Raw genomic sequence first — 19,580 nt, 5'->3', positions numbered from 1 at the left:
GAATGAATGATCCTTATTTTAGAAACCGCTGCAATCAAAACCAAGGATGTCTTTTGAGTCTACAGAATATGCCGCATGAAATTAGAAATTAGAGGGTAAAGCGAAAAAACAAGAAGAAAAAGAGAAAAGGGAAAAAAAAGCCGAGCACACAGCACTATCGAAGCAAGACAGAACGCCCCATTTCCGCACTCCCCGTCTTAATATTAGGTAGCATAGAGCATGCAATATCGGCTGTGTCCATATCTGCTTTCCCCGACATGCTATGCTAAGAGATCAGTCCTCCCCCCCCCCCCATAGACTGACCAATAGACATCATTCCACACTGCGTCTACATACTATGTCATGTTTTGGCTGTGATGCGGTAGTGTAGTGATAGTCAGTTGTCTCAACAACCGTCACCTCTGAAACCTGCTTCATCAGAAAAAACAAAATTGTCGGCATTTTCCGCCAGCCATTGCCAACTAGGGCATGTATTGCCAACGGCTCGTCACAAGTAGTGCCCCCCCGGGCCAGCGGCGGCATAGCGGTGCCACACTTGTTATGTGACTCTACAAAGCCGATATGTAACTGTGAGTACAAGTACGTATGCACATGGTGCTCCTTTCGTGGCGCCAAATGACCTCACCAAGAAACAAGGTTGCATGGATCAGTGGCCATGATATGGTGTGATGTACGGAAAATTAAGTTCGCCAAAGACGACCTCAAGCCTTATGCGGATGAGACGCCTAGGCAATGTAGTATATGTCACACCTAGAGCAAGGTGCATATTGACTTGACTGAGACGGACAATGACTGAGATGATACAATACATGTCTCTTTTTCTCTGTCTCTGTAAATATTTTTGCCGGATTTTTGCTTGTTCCTATTCCTTTCGTTCCCATGATTTATGCCGCTGTTTGAGGAAGCTTGGCGGCGACAACCTCGACAACCTTTGTGAAGGCTTCGAGTTCTTCCTCGGGAGAGCCACCCATGCCCGTGCTGGCTAGGCTGATAGAGTTGCTGACGTAGACGGGGAGTCCTGTCTTTCGGGCGATCATTTTGGCAAGACGAGTAGTTGGCTCAACTGTGGACTCTACAGAATACAGAACAGTAGCCATGGGCTGCGCAGGGTTGTAGCGCTGCATGAAAGAATATATGGTTAGTGTATGAAGCAACACGGTTAGCTCGGCGATAAAAGAAATGGCACACAATGTGATGCGCTACGAGTAGGGAGAAGACTCAGATGGATCATCTGATGGAGGGCTAGAGAGGCATGCTACTAGGAATGACATCAACCCTATAGGGGCAAGAAGGGGAGGAATGGAATGCTGGTTTATCCGCCTGGACTGCTGCTTGGCCGTTCAGCTCCTGTGAATGGGTACTTACATCAGAGATGGCATAGACTAGACTACCCAGGCTCGACGTTGTACCAGCATCTTCTACGGCCGCTGTTGTCAAGAAAAGCATGATGGACTTGTCGCGTACTTCCATGCGCACAAAGATCTTGGTATCCATGGAGCGGGGGAGAGGCAGTGATACCTGGGTGACCTTCGAAAGAGTTGATGCCATGATGAAATAAAGGGAGAGCTAAGTCAAAGATTCAGACAGGAGCCGCCGATAGGCTAGAAAGAAGTTGTGGTTATGTTAAATATGACGATGTGAGCTTAGCTCTAACAGGAAGCGAGCGAAGCTTGAAAGCTTTGGTGGGGCACAAATACTTCCAAACTTGCAATGAGCAATTGGATCACGTGATTATCTGTTATCGGGCTCTGGAGTTTATGATAGGCCCCCCCCATCAACGGCACAGCACAAGCACAAGCATAAAGCACTAAGCACAAGCAACGAGGCACCTCAATCACGCTACACATCACATCTTCAAAAACTTGGGCATCAAGGCTTCTTTGCCTAGTTTTGTTTTGCCTCTGGTTAATAAATCAGCGTGCGTGGCTTTCGAATTCCACAAACTTCAGCATTTATTTCCCTACCCACAAGGCTCCTTTTTGATAGACCTGATCTCACTCTTTGCTGCTTGCCTATCCAACCATCCAACTTGCGCTTCCTGCGTGAGCTGTGGGCGCTGTCTCTTGACCCCTCAGCAAGCTAGGTCAGTGCACTGATACCTTGTCAAAAGTTGGCTGGTGATTTGGTGACACAGTCACATCAGACCCTGTAACCTCCGGGCTACGGTGTGAGAATCTTGATCAGCTGTTGACCAAGAAGAGCCTGTATGGTTTTACTAGAGGTATCAATATCTGTCGCTTTTCGTCCCTACTGCTCGCAAAAATGGCAAAGCCTCATACCGAAGACTGGCATGGCTTAGAGGGCTCAGCGATAAAGGATGAAGAAGAGGCACGCGTGTTGTTTAGCGCTCTAGACTCATTTGTGTATGTTTATTTTCCCACTGCTCATAGAACCCAAGGCATAGGCCGGTAGGGAGAAGCTCTCTAGCAATAGGCAGGCCATATTCCCGCCGTTTCTTTCCTAATAGCTAACTAGTCATGATTAGCCGCTACGCTCGTACTGCACACTTTAGCGTAACTCATCTGCGGCGTCAGTCGTTTTATGCTCTCCCAGAAGCTCACTGGAAGATGTTAGCTGCTCCTCCTTTCAACTTTCTGGATACTTTGATGCGCACCGATGATGCGATCGACTCTAACGCTGAGCTGGCACGGACAATTGCCAGGTTTGGCTTAAAGAACTTTGTTCACCTAGATGTACCAGAAGGCCCCGATGCCGATGTCTCCATACCACCCCGCTGGGCAGGAGTAGCATCTCATAGCGACATTGACAAAGCGCGCAGTACAATCCGCCAGTTCTACCGTGATTGGAGTGAAGCCGGTAAAGTAGAGCGCGATGCTAGCTATGGGCCAGTCATTAGGGCCCTCGAAAAGGAGAGAGCTTTGCATACCGGCCAAGGGCCCCTTGACATTTTGGTCCCGGGCGCTGGGCTAGGCCGCCTGGTGTATGAATTGTGCTGCCATGGCCACAATGCTGAGGGCAACGAAATTTCGTACCATCAGCTTGTGGCTTCGTCGTACATACTAAACTGCGCCAAAACTGCCAACCAACACACCATTTTCCCTTGGGTACACACATTCTCAAACCACCCTACACGAGATAGCCATCTGCGTAGTTACACAGTGCCCGATGTACACCCCGCCGCTCACATGCGGTCGTTAAAAGAGCAAGGGAAGCTTGTCGGAGAAATGAGCATGTGTGCTGCGGACTTCATCTGCCTCTACGGCGATGATGAACACAAAGAAAGCTATGATGCAGTAGCGACAGTCTTCTTCCTGGATACGGCACCTAATTTGATACGGTACCTTGAAGTGATCTGGAGCTGCTTGAAGCCTGGCGGTATTCTTGTCAACATGGGCCCCCTGCTCTGGCATTTTGAGAACAATGCCCCCGGAAACCACGGCAAAGACACTGATGGTGATGGCCTCCACGAAAGCGGGACATCCTCAGGGATTGCTGACCCAGGAAGCTTTGAGCTCAGTGATGATGAAGTCATGGCACTGCTTACCAAGATTGGCTTCAGGGTGGAGTCGCGTGAGACGGGTCTTGCAGCGCCTTATATCACAAATCCTGAATCGATGCTCCAGACAGTTTACAAGGCTAGCACATGGGTTGCGCGCAAACCAAAGTCATGATTTCGCCTAGAAAGAAAAAAAAAAAAAAAAAAAAAGCCTGGACAAATAAATACAACACGGAAGATCTTGGCAAAGTTAAAATGAAATTTTTGTGGTTAGTACATGCAATGAAATTCAATGTAATATTAAGTATAGAGACGTTATCTCCATGTTTGACATCAAGAGCGCTCTTGGACTTTCAGAGCCCAACAGCCTGTAGTCGCTCAAAGCTTAGACTCAACGTTCATTTCTCCCGATAGCATCAACGACCCGCCATCGATTGTTAAGATATCCCCATTGACATGTGCTCCAGCCCGGCTTGCCAAAAACACAACAGCACCAGCGATGTCTTCGCCCCGCCCCAGTCTGCCCATGGGGTTGCCTTCGGCCATTGCCGCCATTCCACCGCCCATATTAATCAAGCCGTTGGTCATTTTAGACGGGAAAAACCCTGGCGCAATCGAGTTGACTGAAATATGACGCGGGCCTAGCTCAACGGCCAGATTCTTGGCCAAGTGCATGACTGCGGCCTTGGAAGCGGTGTAGCCGTACGTATTGGGTGGCCCCCGGCCAATACCAGCCACACTACCAGTGACAATGATGCGCGCAGGATCTTCAATTGACGCGTCTTTTTCAAGTAGCGGCAAGAAAAGTCGGATGGCGTTAAAGACACCCTTGACGTTGAGATCCATGACTTTGCTAAAGGCAGCGTCTCCGTGTGTCTCTATTGCTTCGCCCCAAGTGGCCCCGGCGTTGGCGAAAAGGATATCTATCTTGCTAGTATGCTCCTTAACGGCAGCGACAAGAGCCTCAATACCGGCAACAGTTGCAGAGTCGGCCGGCACGGAGATGGCTTTGGCTCCTGGCTGCAGATTTGGCAGCGCATTAAGAGCAGCACAAGCATCATCGCAGGCCTTTTTCTTGCGCGACGAAATAAAAACCTTGGAGCAGCCTGCCTGCAGAAGACTATGGCGCAGGGCAGGAGAATTGAATTAGTAATATACTTCGGGTCGCATATGGAGACAGGAGAGACCATACCCAGAGGCAGCTTGTAGGCCTAGACCACGGGAGCCACCGGTGACAACAGCCACTTTACCCTTAAGGGAGAATAGGGAGGCAAAGTCGTGAAGCTCGTGTTCAGCCATTTTGACAAGGAGATCTTTGAGAAGATAATCACGGCAGCAAAAATACACTGCTAGAGAGATGAGAGAGACGAAGGGAGGCGAGGGAAAGAGGGTTACCAGATGCAAACATAGATTATATAAGCTTTTGGAAGCAACGGGAAGGAGCAACTCAGGCCTCGGCTCTACGGTAGGTTGTGCTGGCTAACTGAGTGGCCAATAGAATTGCGGTATTTACGCTCAGTGTGGGGTATTCTCACTATATCTCACTGCAACAGTATTACTAACCACACTAACAGCACCACCCTCTGGCATTTGATTATGCCCATATGTTTGAGACCGGGCGTCTCTTCTCCGGAACAAGTCAGGACTTAGTGCAACTTATGTAGTGTCGCAGCCGGCCTTTCCTCAACAGCATTCCGACTCCCTGAATTCTTCCCCAGCTGGAAATCGGAGTTCTTGCGCCTAAAACCTAGCTCCCTCTATGGCGCGCATACAGTTTCCATCCCTCCCTGCTTGGATTATGCGCCAGTTTGAGATTGGAGGGTTTAACAATCTCCAAAAACTTGGAGCTCCGGCTGCAACCCTGTCGACAAGTTCACGGGGCATGTGTCTTTGGAGTCTTGGTTTGTTAATTTGGGCACAGAGCATCAAATGGGTAGAATCAGCACCGTGGTGGCTGCTATGCTTCTAAGAAAGGAATATAAGTTCGGCAGCACTCGTCGACCTATGCTCCTGATGCTGCAAACTAACGTTCATCTTCGCCATGAAATTCTATCCTCATGCAACGGTCGCACTTTTCATAGGGTCTATAACCCTTACGACGGGACTTAACTTCACCAACCCCGTCATCTACGAAGACTTGGCTGATTTGGAAGTCGTTCGTGTTAATGACACTTACTACTACACTGCTTCGACAATGCACTTTTCCCCAGGTGCTCCCATTCTTCGATCTTATGACTTAGTTAACTGGGAATATCTTAGCCATTCCGTTCCTCATCTCGACTTTGGGCCTGAGTACTCTCTACAAGACTCGCGAACGGCCTATGATGGGGGTGTATGGGCTTCAACACTACAGTATCGCCACAGCAATGGCCTATGGTACTGGTATGGGTTGATTCAAAGCACGGGGAAAACCCATGTCTTCACAGCACCTGCACCTGAGGGCCCTTGGACCGAGCATACACCCATGGATGAGGCCTACTACGACTGCGGCCTTCTTATTGACCCAGATGACGATACTATGTATATAGCATATGGAAACTACGTGCTACATGTGGCCCAACTGTCGTCAGATGGGCTTAGTCAAGTCAAATCTGAGGTATGTGACACGACGTGAGCTATGGATGAAAGGCTCTGATATTAAATGTACTTTTAGGCTGTTTATACCGAGCCTGATGGCCGCCTGATCGAGGGTTCTCGTATGTATAAGCGAGACGGGAACTACTATATCTTCGCTACAAAACCGGCAAACGAGCAGCATATTTTGAAATCAACCACAGGCCCATTTGGGCCGTATGAAATCCAGGCAGTCCTTGTGGACATGCCTGCCCCAGTTGTTGGAGCTGGTACACCACACCAGGGAGGTTTGGTAGAAACACCAAGCGGGGACTGGTACTACATGGCATTTATCGATGCGTTCCCTTTAGGTAGATGCCCCGTCCTGGCACCAATAACTTGGGACTCCAACGGATGGCCGCATGTAGTTACGGATGCGGCTGGCGGCTGGGGAGCAGAATATGCCATGCCAGTATCCACCGATAGAAAAGCCGGGCCAGAAAATCTGCCTGGCGCGTTCAAGGAAATTTTCTCTGGGAAGGCTAGTCTTGGGCCACGATGGGAATGGAATCATAACCCCTTGGACAGCGCATGGAAACTGACTCAGCACGGACTCGAACTGACGACAAAACGACTTGCCTCAGAACTTTATACTGCACCTAACACTCTGACTACGAGAATCTTTGGCCCCAAATCACAGGCCACGTTTAAGCTGGATTTGTCGATGATGAAAGATGGTGATCGCGCTGGTGTGTCCATTTTTAGAGATGACTCTGCTTATATTGGCGTCCATCAGGATAGCGGAGTGAAGCGTCTTATTTATGTGGACAACCTTGTTCTCAACCAGACAACATGGATACCTACAGGGCATGCAGGGGACATTCTAGCTGGCGATGAAGTGCGGGATGGGGCTATTTGGCTGAGAGTGACCGCAGATGTCCGCCCAGCTTTTACCTCTGACTTGTTTAATGACCCCAGACCGGCGACCTTTTGGTACAGTACAAACGGGATCGATTTCACTCAGTTTGGAAATACGTATCTTCTTAGCCATAAGTGGCAGTTCTTCATGGCTTACCGGTTTGCAGTGTTTAACTATGCGACCGTTGAGCTGGGTGGAAAGATTGTGGTAGAGGAATGCGAGACACAAGAGTTGCGATGATTGTTAAGATGGAGCGGCTTAATGGTTTTGCTTTTTCTTTTCTTCTCAATTATACGAGCTAGTTTGAAACAAGCAAAGCCTATTACTATTACTATGGGTAGTTCTTAGTGTTTTTGTGACTCCAAGTTAGGTTCACGAACTTTTGTGAGACAGATAACAAGAAAGACAACTATATTGATATGTAAGTCAAGTTTGGTACTTTATATCTTTTAAAAGGTCAAGTCGAGCAACGTAGAGAAATATCAGAGCATGTAAAACGTATTCGAATAGCTGGCCAGACTCATAGTGGTGGGCTAGAATGTTCTCTCTGGAAGTCCGCTGGGAGTGGGATTATGGACTGGGGCTTGTCATATATGTATGATTTGATGTAAATAAAAACGGACTGTAAGGCGACGATGTAGATGGCCATGGAAAGATACAGGGTAGAAGATAGATCCGACCTGTCGTACAGCATGGTGGACGCAGATCACAACGTTAATAGACTCGCGTATAAGGTCGGCGATGAAAGGACTTTCGTTCCCAGCATTGATTGACTGCATCTTGTAGTAGATCGGCGTCTTCAGCGAGAATACTCCCGACAAAGAACACCTTAACATTATGTTCTACTGTGACTAGCTTGGAGTAGTTGATGCGAGATTCTCTGGTCAGCCGCTCCCCATGGGCACGGATCTGGACACGAATAGGAGGGAAGCCAAGGGTTGGCTCTCCAGCGGCTGGTTTGGCCTTTTTTCCGCACTGAACAACGATTCCGTGGCGATCTGGCTTGACACCACTTTTCTGGCAACCTCTGCCTCCATAAGTAAGAATAGGACTGCACGTGGGTTAGTTACGCACGCTCCAAAAATGGCGTCTCGGAGGCTAATTATTGCTTATTGCTTACACACAAGTGCAATGGCCTGCATCATTGGCTACTACGATGAATCGCCGAAAACCAACATAGAATCTCTCACCATAGGAATCAACAAATGTCTGGGTACCCGAGACGGTGGAAGAGCTGGTGGCTACAGACTTCCCGACTGGCTCTGACCACAAGACTTTGAAGACTTCCCCTGGTTGGAAATTTGTTGATTTGTGGACTTGGTAGCCTGGATCCATGTTAGAGAGGTAGTTTTTTTGGTGTGGAGTGCCACAGACTGTAAACTTACGGGGGTCGAGAACTTCATTAAAATCTACCAGACTAGTGTCTTCTTGGCTAATTTGAGAAGGGCGATCATGGGGTATCGACGTGGATACTCTAGTGTGCCGGCTTATCTGCAAAGATTCCATCGCCGACTGCAGAACCATGGGATCTACGTTGTACTGGCTGTCGGCGTTGTAGGCGGAGCTATCATATATATCTACTTCAGGTACCGAGTCTATCGTGGTGTTAGTGGACTTGCGACATGTTGTAGCCAAGCGAACAGTGCGCATATTGAACACAAAGCACGAACCTTGTCGCACAAGGGGACCGCCATCCGATGCGACTTCCCCTTGCACATGGACGCCATGGCTGTTTACTTTGTATGATGCAGCCAGAGCTGCTGCTGAAGATGCCGGTATAGAAGCGATATCGAGATCATCGTGATAAGAGGAATCGGGGGAATAGGTGGTATAGGAGCTATTTTCATCGGCAGAAGGAAGTGGCGGGTTGTCTAGCCCGGAGTCGGACCCAGAGTCGAGAGTTGTGGTGGCAGAGGATGTGAAATCTGGATATGTTGAGTCAATCGCTCCATATGCATCGCACTAGGGAAAGCTTCTCACCTTGATTTCTCCCTCGTCTAGCTTGTCGGTGCTTAGGCTTATCTTTTTTCTTGACAACTGAGACAGCGGATTGCGACTGCTCTTGACACAGCGACGGCCCTGGAATACACTGGCTACTGTGGTGTTCGGATGGAAGCGGAGCCCATTGTGTTTCTCTTTGTTCTGTGCGCACAGTCTATGTCAGGGGGCGGGGGTCGAGATTTTGGGTGGAAAGGAGCTGCGTGAAACTTACGGTACTGGTTTTGGCGCTGGCGGTAATAGCGTTGGAACTGAGGGCTCCAGATCCACGAGCCAAATTCGCTCCACTCCATAGCGGGAGGCTGAAGTTGTGATACGGGTCTGAGAGAATGATGGGGATTAGGGCTAGTAAGATAGAGGAAGAGCAACTAAAATGGGCGGTGCAAAATTGTTTCTGTGGCAGTTCCAGGTAAAGGTATCATCGTCGGCAAGGTAGCTTAGCTGACAATATCGGCATGACCCAGTCAGGCTGTAGAAATGAGCCTGACATGCGGTTTCTTGGTCGGAAAATGCGCCCGAGTGTAGATATTTGGGTAGTCTCTGTTCTTTTACCTGAAGATGCACAGTAATCGCGGGAACGAGGCTGGCGAAATTGCGAAGAAGCTACCAGATGGCGGGTGTTCCTATACCTTGGGGTGTTGCGATGGAATGAATGGAGGAGAAGGAGGGAGCAAAACGCAGCCGCAGGCTTATTCCTTTTACCTGGTTCAGCTTGCAGGTTGTTGCCTGTATTGCTAGTGAATACTATGTAGTTTTGCCTTGAGTAGTATTTCTGTATGTAGGTGTATATATACATATATATACATCTACACAACATGTGCAGTGCTACCCTATAGCGCCTCCGGCCGTAGATGTGGGCTATTTGGCATGCTGTCTGTTAAATGAGGGGCCTCTTTAGAAACAAAGAAGGGCATGCAAGCTGCGACATGCAGCGTGGACTGAGAAGGACCGGCAAGAGTAAAAGTGTAAACAGGTGGGAACAGAGATGAGGGCGCAGCGATCTTCATTTTTTGTCCTGCACTTTTCTGCATCACATACATACTTATGTATGTACATGCAGACATACATATGTAAATGTTGCACCTTTTAGGCCACCTACCTAGCGAGCCGCAGGTTCCCCCACTCAAGTCTTCTTGCCAGCCATAGAAATAATGGGATCGTTCTTCTCTACAGAGTATTTCGGTACTTGACGACGCGATGGTGTCTATTTTGCCGGCAGAGCAAAAAGCAGCCAAATCAAGCATTTGTTCAAGGCAACAGCGACTGGGTGGGGCAGTTACCCGCCCATAAGTTGATTTATCCAAACCCCAGCCTTGTCCAATCGTTCTTCCGCTGGCATCTGCCTTGCGGTCTTCTTTTGCTCTTTTTTTCGTATTCTCTTTTTTTCCTCGCCCTTTTCGATGCTCAAACTACGGGCTATCCGGTTTACATTTCGGTCTTTGTGATCCGACTATTTCCAACCCTTCAACTACCATGTCGCAATCTCATCCTCCAGATCGCGATCTTGTCGATAGTCCGACCCCGTTAAATGCAAATGTCATCCCAGACCCCACTGTGCCAAGCGTCCCTACACATCCATGGATGCCAACAACAGCGAGGACAGGTCAACCTACGAAATTCGAAGCCTTCGTTTCCGCCCAAAAACCGCACCAGTCTTTCTATAGAATGGCTTCCCAAGGAGACAAAAATTGGCTTTCTGCAACACCAGAAAACTGGCCATATCCTCTCATAGCGGACTCAAAGCCGGGTCCGAGTCTTGTGCCACCTCCCTCAGATGGGCTCGGAGTGAGTCCCCCAACCGAGCACAATATCTGGACTCCAAACTCGGGACCGGACAATACTTCTCCTTCCCTGTTCCCCCCGTCATTTAACACGGTTGACCTCATAGAGCAAGACTATCATTACCCTTCTCCACGGCTTCTGCTAGCTCCAGACTCGGATCTAGGCATGGCTACCCACAGCCCATGTGAAGTCCCTAGACGTTTATCTTCTGGAACCATTAACCTCCGGGCGGCCATCTCTCCTGCTCCCCCTTTACCATCAACGGGGCCAAACTCCAAGAAATCAATCTCTTCCCCAATATCTGCACCGCCGCCTCAACCTAGTTCACTGCCTTTGCCGACGATAGAAACCGTAGTTCTACACCCACCGCCCTCTTCGCTGTCGCCGCCATGTGAATGTGATAGAGATGGCTCTACGCCAACTCCTAGACCTTTAAATCGCCTAGCTCCAGCTTTTCCACCTCCCCAATCAGCCCTACCGCCCCTCTTACCAGGCGGGATCCCGCTTCCTGCTGTTTCCCCTTTCCCTTTACCACCTCCCCCTCCATTTGAGCTCAATCAAGACTATTTATCTCTGCTAGCTACAGCTCCGTTCTATTCCATAAATAGAAATCGCACACCACCTAGCAGTAATGCGCCAGTTCTCCCGTCTCCTTTGATTCCTATTCCATCTCCAACACCACCATCTCCAAGTGTTATGCCGCAATCCCCAATAACACCTTCTCCCAGGCCTTCATCTCTACTCAGGTCTCATCAACATGCTGTAGTTTCCAGCAATAGACCTCCTCCTCCCCCTACCGATGGCCTATTTGTCACACCTCCCCCAATAACAGTTCCAGTGCCAATGATTGGGCCAGAGGCTTCCGCAAAAATTGCGACTTGTAGTAAAACAGTCCCTAGTGCCCTCATTGGCTTTAACTCTAGAACCAGACTTGAGGCTGCCTGCTCCGGGAACAAGCTCCGTGCCACTATATATGATGACGATGAAATTGAAGAAATTAGAAAGGGCGAAGACTACAGCTTTCCACCTCGGAAGGGCCCCACCCAACCCGGCCCCCTGACAGAGTCTGATAAATCTCGATTTATGTCACATTTGATGTCGTTTGCTAAACATGTCAATCAAAAGGAACTTTCAAGTCCATCTACCAGTATAACTGAATCTATAGATATGGATGAAATCCAGTTACTATGGAAGACTCTTAAGACGAAGCAAACGCAAGTCTATGACTTGCGGGGTCGTATGGCCAAACATAGAAGTCGCCTTTCAAGCATCCGCAGCGATGAGGCCGATATCTCGTACAAGCTGATAACCCAGATCAGGCGCCAAATGAAGATAGAATTCCCAGAGAGTCTTCAAGAAACCCAAATTTCAACTGTCGAACGTCTATTTGCGAACGCACAAGCTATGCGGGCCGAATATCAGCGAGCTCAAGATGAATACGATGACCTCGATCTCCGGCTCGATAGCGAAGAAGAAGAGATTGCTAGCTTAGAAGTCCGATTCTTTGCTGCTTTGCAAGGCAAGCCAGAAGCCGAGGACAGTAGAAAGGAAAAGTTTCCAAAAAACACAAACCTACCCAAAGTTCCAATTGAAATCTTTGGAATATCAACAGATCTTGTTCAAACGCCCCTACCTACGCAATATATCAAGTTGGAGAACGCCGTAGCTGACTTTAATCTCTGCTTTGAAGAGTTGCATGATCTTGTTTCGTGTAACTCGCAGCTAAAAGATGAGATAGAGTACAAGAGCCGTTTCAACCCTAACTTTAAGCTCGACATATACGACCAAGAGCTCATCGACACCTTTCCAGAAGACCGTAAACGCCTGTCAAAATCCCACCTGGATGCCCGCGAAGCCGTTATCAATCAGCTTCGTTTATGCATTTCACAGGGTCATATGCCTGATCCTGCATTCATCCCACTAGATATCATGTTTGTTCTCTCAGACATGTTCTACAGCGAATTCATGCCATGGTTACGAAAGCAGCCTTGTGATTCATCACGAGTAAAATTGGACCCTGACATGACTCTTGAAGAGCCAAAGTCACAAGTAGGGCCAGGTCCTCCTGATTGCTATCCTTTGATCGTACCATCCCATCGGAAAATGGAAGGCTCGCTAGCCGATGGCGTAAAAGAAAATCTGCCAAAAGCAGGTACAATAGAGAATGACGGTGTACCCTCTCCTTTCTCTTTAGGGAACCTCATTGACAAGCGTGCACCACCCACCCAGAATGAACTTGAAGATAGAGGAAAAGAGAGACCAGTGGGAAATTGGCTTTTAGTCAATACTTGGCTTGAACATCAAGTTCGGTCTTCCACTTTTTGCGCCTTTCAGCTGGAAAGAGCTTTCGAACAGGCTAACCCTCACATGAACATGCCCTGCGAAGTATGGGAGAGAATGGCCATGCAAAGCTGGTATAATGATGAAACCCGGTTGTTAGCTGATGATGATGGCTTTATAGTGGCTCCCGTGACGCCACCTGTCTCCACCTAACATCAGTAGATATTAAAGGGCAACGAAATTAGGATGGATCGACTGTTCTAGCAGAAATATAGGCTACTTGAGTTGATATGTAATATGTACGCACTCTCATATACGCACATGGCAATGAGTGGCGGTTGAGTCTGTGTTACTTTCTCAAGTGGAATAACAAACCTCAATAATCAATCCAGGGTGGTCACAAATATTTATGTTTTTATAGCTGGCAAAGAGCAACCACGACATGAAACACTAATCTATTGTTTAATCAAACAATGACGAATTTTCCCACGACACGACAAGGTGACGCGTTATACGATGTTAAATCCTATCCCGGCGTACATGACTGGTTTTAGCAAGCCCTAGGGTTTCCGTTCTTAGGGTTGTGTCGCACCAAGTTTGCTAGTGTAACGCAATCTTTACTATTATCAGAATGAAGTTAATACTTGCCTCCATCGTGTGGGTAGCAAGGTATTCATTTCCGAGATTTGCCCACTCCACGTTGATACCTACTTGGATACTGACAGGCTGACGGTTAATGGAGGAGCGGGGTAATGCAGATAGAGAAAGGATTTGGCTTGATGGAGAGTAATAGTTGCAACAATAACTGCACGGATTGTATCATGGCCTAGGACCTAGCCAGACGAAAAATAGTAGGAGGTAATTATATATTTGCGTATTATAGCCTACACCAGCGATGGAAGCAAGACTGGAATTTACGTAGTATGAGCAGTATGAAGTCAGATCGTATTTCCGTTTTTCCGATAGGTCATAGACCTGCGGGGAGAACAACTATTCTCCTGTCATTCGCGATATTACCTGCTACTGAGGCCCATGCGAGGTGAGGTGTATTGTCTGAGAACTCCGGCCTACACTAAAACGGGCGTCGAGTAGTTGATAGGAATGCTGGTTTATAAGGCAAAAAAAGGGAGAATCGAGCGATGGAAATGGCTGTTGAAAAGAGACGAATCCTTATCAGATTGTACAATTGCGGTCAGGACCGGGAGCTTCCTAGCATAAAAGGGGTAGTAAGTAGTGCGACATCAAATGTATTCTCCCTGGCGCAGGCATGGAGCTCTAGGCTCCTGAAGCAGGAAAGGGGGGGTGAGTTCTCGTTAAATGAAGCAAACAAGGGCGAGATCCGGCTTCGGCCTGTGAGGCAGAGTGTTGTGTTTGCTTATCTGATGCTATGCTAATCTGATCTGATAAGCCGCGGAGAATCATGATCTACAGACCGCCCAAAACCCTGGAACTCTGAAAATACAGTACGAGGCGCTGGATGTCTTTGCTCAATTCACCAGATCCTTGCTAAGCGTGCCCCCTGATCCAAAGATCTCTTGGAAATTCAAGTGATACAAGTCCATAAGGTCATGAGGGCGTGGGCGAACGAGGCAAAATGTGGAAGAGCAAGACAAGGCGCGGAAGAACAAAACAAAGTGTGGAAGTTGTGGGCAAGACCCATCAATGTGCTATCCAACGAGGGCTTGCTTCTCTAAACGTCATTTTTCCGACGCCAAGTGCTAGCCCCCAACGTCCATCAGTTACGCAGATGTGGTTTTTTCTTAATGCCGTCCGTCAAGTTTGATCAGATGGAAGTGGAGCTGAGAAAACCTGTGTGAATTTATGTGCATTGGCCATCGTTGAAAGAGGCAAGACATGACCGAAGATTCGCCCAGTGCCCAACCATGTGACTAATTCCCAATCATAGGATGCATCACTGGAAGAGAACAATCAAGGACTTGCTTCTTGTAGGACGATGAAGGCGGCACTGCATCAAGAATCGTCCATGGCCTTGCACTGCGTGCCCATGTTTCTACGAGATTCTACAGTCTAACTGATTTTTGTTGTAGTAGCCCTCACAGTTGCGCGCACGATTCTATGGGCTATGGAGCTTATCAGATTAGTGGCATTCATGAAGGCTTGCACCAAAGGCTGTAGAACCCTGTGCTTAAGGGCGATGCATGAAATCGAAATCGGACTTGCGTTTGTTTAATAACAGTGTCCTTAATCCAGGAGTAATAAATAAGCTTGACAGACAGGGCACATTCAACATGGCCTTATTGTGAGTTGAGAACAGGGTCTAACGGGAGACGACAGGCTTTTTTCCCTTCTTTCTTACCATGGCTATCACACCAGCATCGGCTGAGTTGGTAAAATTACATGTGCTGATTTGTTGAATTTTCTTTTCTTACTTACTAAGGCTCGTCCGTTTATTCGTTCTTCCCGGCGAATTGCCGTAGCCAATAGCCGCTAACACCGTAGGCCCTGTGTTATTTTCTCCCCTGTTTGGCTTTGTCTTTTTTTTTTTCTTTTTTTTTTTTTCTCTTGGAGAGCTGATATAGGACTCTGCTCGTGTGGTGCGTAAAGCCTCAGCAAGGGCTGGCTGGGGCTGTACTTTTCTTGGCTAAATGACGAATTGTTTTGTTGTAGATGTACGCATGTCCCCACATTTTATCCATGCCCCAGCCCTGGGAAGACGCAGGTAAAATCTGATAAATTCGACGAGAGAAAACCAGAAACGGCCCAGAGAAAAATAGTTGGCTGCACATGGAGACACGCATGCACAAAACCACAACAGGGAGCATCACCAAAGCAAACTGCCCAACATCCAGAGCCTAGATGTCGTAGAGGAAATTGAATTGAGTCAAAGCAGAAGAAAATGCCGAGGCTTTCGCACAAGAAAGTCAGGCCATCCATCCCCTAATTAAATCGTAGCAACTGCCTTTCTTTGATGATGCTTGTTCAGCTTCCTCTGATTGATAAAGACGCCCTGGAAACCCTTTTGTCTGTCTTTGATGCCAAGTAAAGCCCCTAGGCTAAATATCGCTCTTGCCAAGTATATCCTCACTACTTATCGCACGTTTTCATTTTCGTTTAAACCAGTAACTTCCCGTTTTGTCTCATTTTTTTTTAGTACGTGCTTCTCCCTCCCATCGACTTCCAATCAGATAAGCACCGCATCACCAAATCCAAAAGCCCTTTCAGACGCCCAGCTCATTGGAATTTTTTTCTTTTTAGTACGCCTTAATTCCTTCTCTCCCCTTGGCCCGCTTTCCGTTTTCGCAGTGTTTCCGTTGAATCTGGGAACCCCGCCGCTTCTTTTGCACATGCTGCTAGTCCTAGTTCATATTTTTTTCTATATTTTTTTCGGCTCCCTGTGCCTATCTTTAAAACGCTAACACATTGCAATTTGGCCACCGCTTAGATTATTATTCCTCTCTTCCTGCCCCTAGTCACCTGGTGTGGTATTTCTTGTCCCCCGGCTTGAACTTGAGTTTCCTCACTGCCTTTGATTTATTTGCGTTGTGTTGGCTCGGTAAATATATTTCTCCCTTCTCCCACCAACAACCGCACAATCAAATCGCCTGGGCTCTAAGGCAAGGCAAAGAGGTCGACTTGGCAAGGAATCCTTTCAGTCAGAGCAAGATCAGATAAACAACCGGCCCTTTGCCCTTTTCGAATCTGCTTATTTACTCTGTTTCTCTCTCTCTCCTTCTCCACTGCAACTCTCGCCATTCTTCTTCCTCGACATCCTCACATATAGCCTAGCAACCTCCATCGTCACCATGTCTGCTGTCGAGCCCACTCACACTCTCTTGCCGAAGTCAAACTCGTGCTGCATTCCGCAGGAGCCCTCGGTAGCATCACTGGCCCCCTCTCTGACATATTCCGAAGAGTCAGAGATTGACGAAGACCCCGCTCCGGTTTCTGCCAGCTCCCGACAGCGCAGAGCATCCACCCGCCTCATTTCTCAAAATGCTGCTGATATTGAGCGGATAACAGGCCAAACCACAGCTGAGCTTGTTTCTCGCTGCTGTGGTGGTGGCTGTTGCCGGACCAATGACGGCGCTGCCCAGAATTCTGAGAACACAAGGCATCCCGGCACCGAGTGTGATCAGATTCCGCTTCCGGACAATGACGCCTTCCGCTCCTTGAATCTCAAGATCAACGACATTCCCACCATACTAACTGGCCTATGTGATCTCCCTGAGCAGACTGTCTATCTCCTGCCTCTCCCAAAGGATAATGCTGCCATCCCAAGGCTACAGGCATCAGAATCTGGGATCACAGCCGTCTCTCAGCCCAACAAAGATGCCAGCACTGCCCATACCCCCGAGACTCCTTCAGCGTGTACTTCTTTAACAGCTAGCGCTCCCAATCAAGTTTCTTCTGCTTCGGGAGGAGTTGTTGGGGTTGGCCCTCTTGACACGCCGGCTGAAATGATTGCCGCCATCAACAACATTGAAGCAGCCTCTGCCCCCGCTACTGTCTCTAGCGTCAATGCTAGCAACATCACTTATGAAGACGACACTTCTTCTTCTGTTGTTTCAGATGTCTCTACTGTCTCTACCGCTATGGAAAGCGTCAGCACACTTAATGATGATGTCCAGGAAGTCAAGGCCGAAACTCAAAAGTCATCGTCCTTTTCTCTTGAGAACCTTGATACTTCCATTCAACCTCCAAGCTTTGTCCAGCCCCACCCCCCTACCATGTATTCCCTGCAAGGCTCCACAATGCCCGCGAGCTGACTAGGGATGGTGCTGAGAAAAGAACCTATCATTTTGATCTTGATGTCACTGATTATCCTGGTGAAAGTGGTGTTGACTTCAGAGTTGGCGGTGCGATTGGTGTTATGGCTCCGAATGAAACATCACTCGTGGAGGAGATCATGGATATTCTGTGCATTCCCCGCACCTTGCGCGACAAGCCGACACTCTTGAAGACTACCAATGGCCGTTGGCCTACCGTATGGGGCGACGAGAAGCCTCGCGAGCTTGTTACCACTCGTCGGGACCTGCTTACCTGGTGCTCTGATGTCCAATCGTACCCTCCTACTAAGCCAATGCTGCGCTTGATGGCTGAGCATGCTAGCGACGCCTCAGAGCGCCGTATTTTAGAGTACCTTTGCTCCAATGAAGGCCAGGGAGTCTTCTGCGAATTCCGCACTGGTCCCCATGTGACTGTTTCGCAGATTCTCGAAGCTTTCCCTTCAGCCACCCCTCCGCTTGACCATCTTCTTTCTGTCCTCCAAACCCTGATGCCCCGCTTCTACTCTCTGTCAAATGACCCCCACGAGTCGTTTTCCATGACTACCGACGGCAAGGCTGCCCGTCGTGTTATTGAGATTGCGGTCACGGTTCACGAGTCTCATGACTGGAAGAAAGGCCCTCGTACTGGTGTTGGCTCTGGGTTCTTCGAGCGCCAAGCCCGCAAGTATATTGCAGCCCAGAAAGCCGGTGTTGCGGAACCTGTTGTGTACATTCCCATGTTCAAAGGCTTGATGCAGAACCCTCTGGCTAAGAAGTTTGTTTCGGACGGTCCTATGCTACTTATTGGCGCTGGTGTAGGTATTGCTCCATTCCGTGGCTTCGTTCAGCGTCGCCTGAAGACAGCCAACTGTGCCAACAAGGTGTGGGTGCTTCAAGGCATCCGTGATTCTCTTGTTGATGAAATCTATAGCGGCGAATGGGGTATCCATGAAGAGGAGGTCAAGCGTGTGGTTGAGTCTCGCAGAGGGACTGGCCGCTACGTTCAAGAAGAAGTCCGTGCACAGGCCGACCTAGTGTGGTACATCATCAACTCCGTTGACGGCCGTGTCTTTGTTTGCGGTAGCTCTCGTGGCATGGGCGAAGGCGTCGAGGAAGCTTTAGTTGAGGTTGCCATGGAAAAAGGAAACCTTGGTCTAGACGAGGCCAAGAACTTCTGGAAGCTGAAGAACGAAGCCGGCCAATACATTGCCGAGACCTGGTAGTCTCAAGAAGCTTTGAATTAGCCATCTTCAGAAAAGCATTTTTGCCCAATGTATACTTCGCCTTGTATTAAGAGTTTTTTTTTTTCTCTCCCTTTTGAGGGTTTGCATTTTGGCTGGAAGGCTCGACAGAAGCCAAGAGGATAAACAGGCTGAATGGTGCCAGCAAATAAGGCCAACTTCTGGTTTGCCCAGAACTTTGTGCCTTGAACAACATCTTTTGCACACTCACACCACTCATTACTCACCAAATCGCCATTATTGCATCATATTTTTTCTCATATTTCTATATTCCTTTCGAGCCCCCCTTTTGCTTTGCTTTTCTTCTCCCTTGCTGTTCTTATCTTTTGGTTATAGAATTTTTTTGGGTTCTGAACAATCGCTTGCTTGTGTATTGGGTTGGTAGATAAAGCGCACCCCGCCCCTTTTTTGCTATACCTGCCCGCCCTACCATCCATCACCCATGATGATTTCTTGTACATGTGCTTAGAAAATCGACTGGTTATCTAAAGGGGCGGGAGTTCATGTCATTTACTGCGACGTTGTGATTTGTGTGTTTTCAGCAGTCAGCTCATTCTTTCTCAATACTACAATACAAGTACACGCCTAGCGTTGAATGTAGCATGTCGCATATTGTAGAGATA

General features: G+C 48.3%; 7 protein-coding genes across 7 annotated transcripts; 4 read left to right on the top strand and 3 right to left on the bottom strand.

Annotated features, from left to right (window-relative positions):
* Window positions 1-884: 884 nt before the first annotated feature.
* HOO65_040535 (uncharacterized protein) lies at window positions 885-1,548 on the bottom strand (the record flags this gene model as incomplete). The annotated part of the gene is made up of 2 exons (XM_071003029.1): window positions 885-1,118; window positions 1,366-1,548. 2 exons carry the CDS (start codon window positions 1,546-1,548, stop codon window positions 885-887), a joined length of 417 nt encoding a protein of 138 aa, XP_070859378.1.
* A 714-nt stretch (window positions 1,549-2,262) lies between these two features.
* Window positions 2,263-3,632, top strand: HOO65_040534 (methyltransferase family; the record flags this gene model as incomplete). The annotated part of the gene is made up of 2 exons (XM_071002830.1): window positions 2,263-2,363; window positions 2,486-3,632. The coding sequence occupies 2 exons, from the start codon at window positions 2,263-2,265 to the stop codon at window positions 3,630-3,632; spliced, it is 1,248 nt and encodes a 415-aa protein (XP_070859377.1).
* Window positions 3,633-3,835: 203 nt separating this feature from the next.
* On the bottom strand, window positions 3,836-4,756 carry HOO65_040533 (Rhamnolipids biosynthesis 3-oxoacyl-acyl-carrier-protein reductase; the record flags this gene model as incomplete). The annotated part of the gene is made up of 2 exons (XM_071002979.1): window positions 3,836-4,577; window positions 4,650-4,756. 2 exons carry the CDS (start codon window positions 4,754-4,756, stop codon window positions 3,836-3,838), a joined length of 849 nt encoding a protein of 282 aa, XP_070859376.1.
* Window positions 4,757-5,498: 742 nt separating this feature from the next.
* Window positions 5,499-7,169, top strand: HOO65_040532 (glycosyl hydrolase family 43; the record flags this gene model as incomplete). Its single annotated transcript, XM_071002751.1, has 2 exons — window positions 5,499-6,053; window positions 6,111-7,169. 2 exons carry the CDS (start codon window positions 5,499-5,501, stop codon window positions 7,167-7,169), a joined length of 1,614 nt encoding a protein of 537 aa, XP_070859375.1.
* Window positions 7,170-7,643: 474 nt separating this feature from the next.
* Window positions 7,644-9,220, bottom strand: HOO65_040531 (uncharacterized protein; the record flags this gene model as incomplete). The annotated part of the gene is made up of 4 exons (XM_071002778.1): window positions 7,644-7,980; window positions 8,050-8,254; window positions 8,315-8,854; window positions 9,142-9,220. 4 exons carry the CDS (start codon window positions 9,218-9,220, stop codon window positions 7,644-7,646), a joined length of 1,161 nt encoding a protein of 386 aa, XP_070859374.1.
* A 2,656-nt stretch (window positions 9,221-11,876) lies between these two features.
* Window positions 11,877-13,202, top strand: HOO65_040530 (uncharacterized protein; the record flags this gene model as incomplete). Its single annotated transcript, XM_071000675.1, has 1 exon — window positions 11,877-13,202. One exon carries the CDS (start codon window positions 11,877-11,879, stop codon window positions 13,200-13,202), a length of 1,326 nt encoding a protein of 441 aa, XP_070859373.1.
* Window positions 13,203-16,753: 3,551 nt separating this feature from the next.
* HOO65_040529 (putative FAD-binding protein C12C2.03c) lies at window positions 16,754-18,939 on the top strand (the record flags this gene model as incomplete). Its single annotated transcript, XM_071002653.1, has 2 exons — window positions 16,754-17,679; window positions 17,721-18,939. 2 exons carry the CDS (start codon window positions 16,754-16,756, stop codon window positions 18,937-18,939), a joined length of 2,145 nt encoding a protein of 714 aa, XP_070859372.1.
* Window positions 18,940-19,580: the final 641 nt, after the last annotated feature.

This window comes from Ceratocystis lukuohia, assembly GCF_044167205.1.
Source record: "Ceratocystis lukuohia strain C4212 chromosome Unknown Supercontig4_pilon, whole genome shotgun sequence".
NCBI classification, from domain to species: Eukaryota; Fungi; Ascomycota; class Sordariomycetes; order Microascales; family Ceratocystidaceae; genus Ceratocystis; species Ceratocystis lukuohia.
This window is presented reverse-complemented; position numbering and strand designations above follow the sequence as displayed.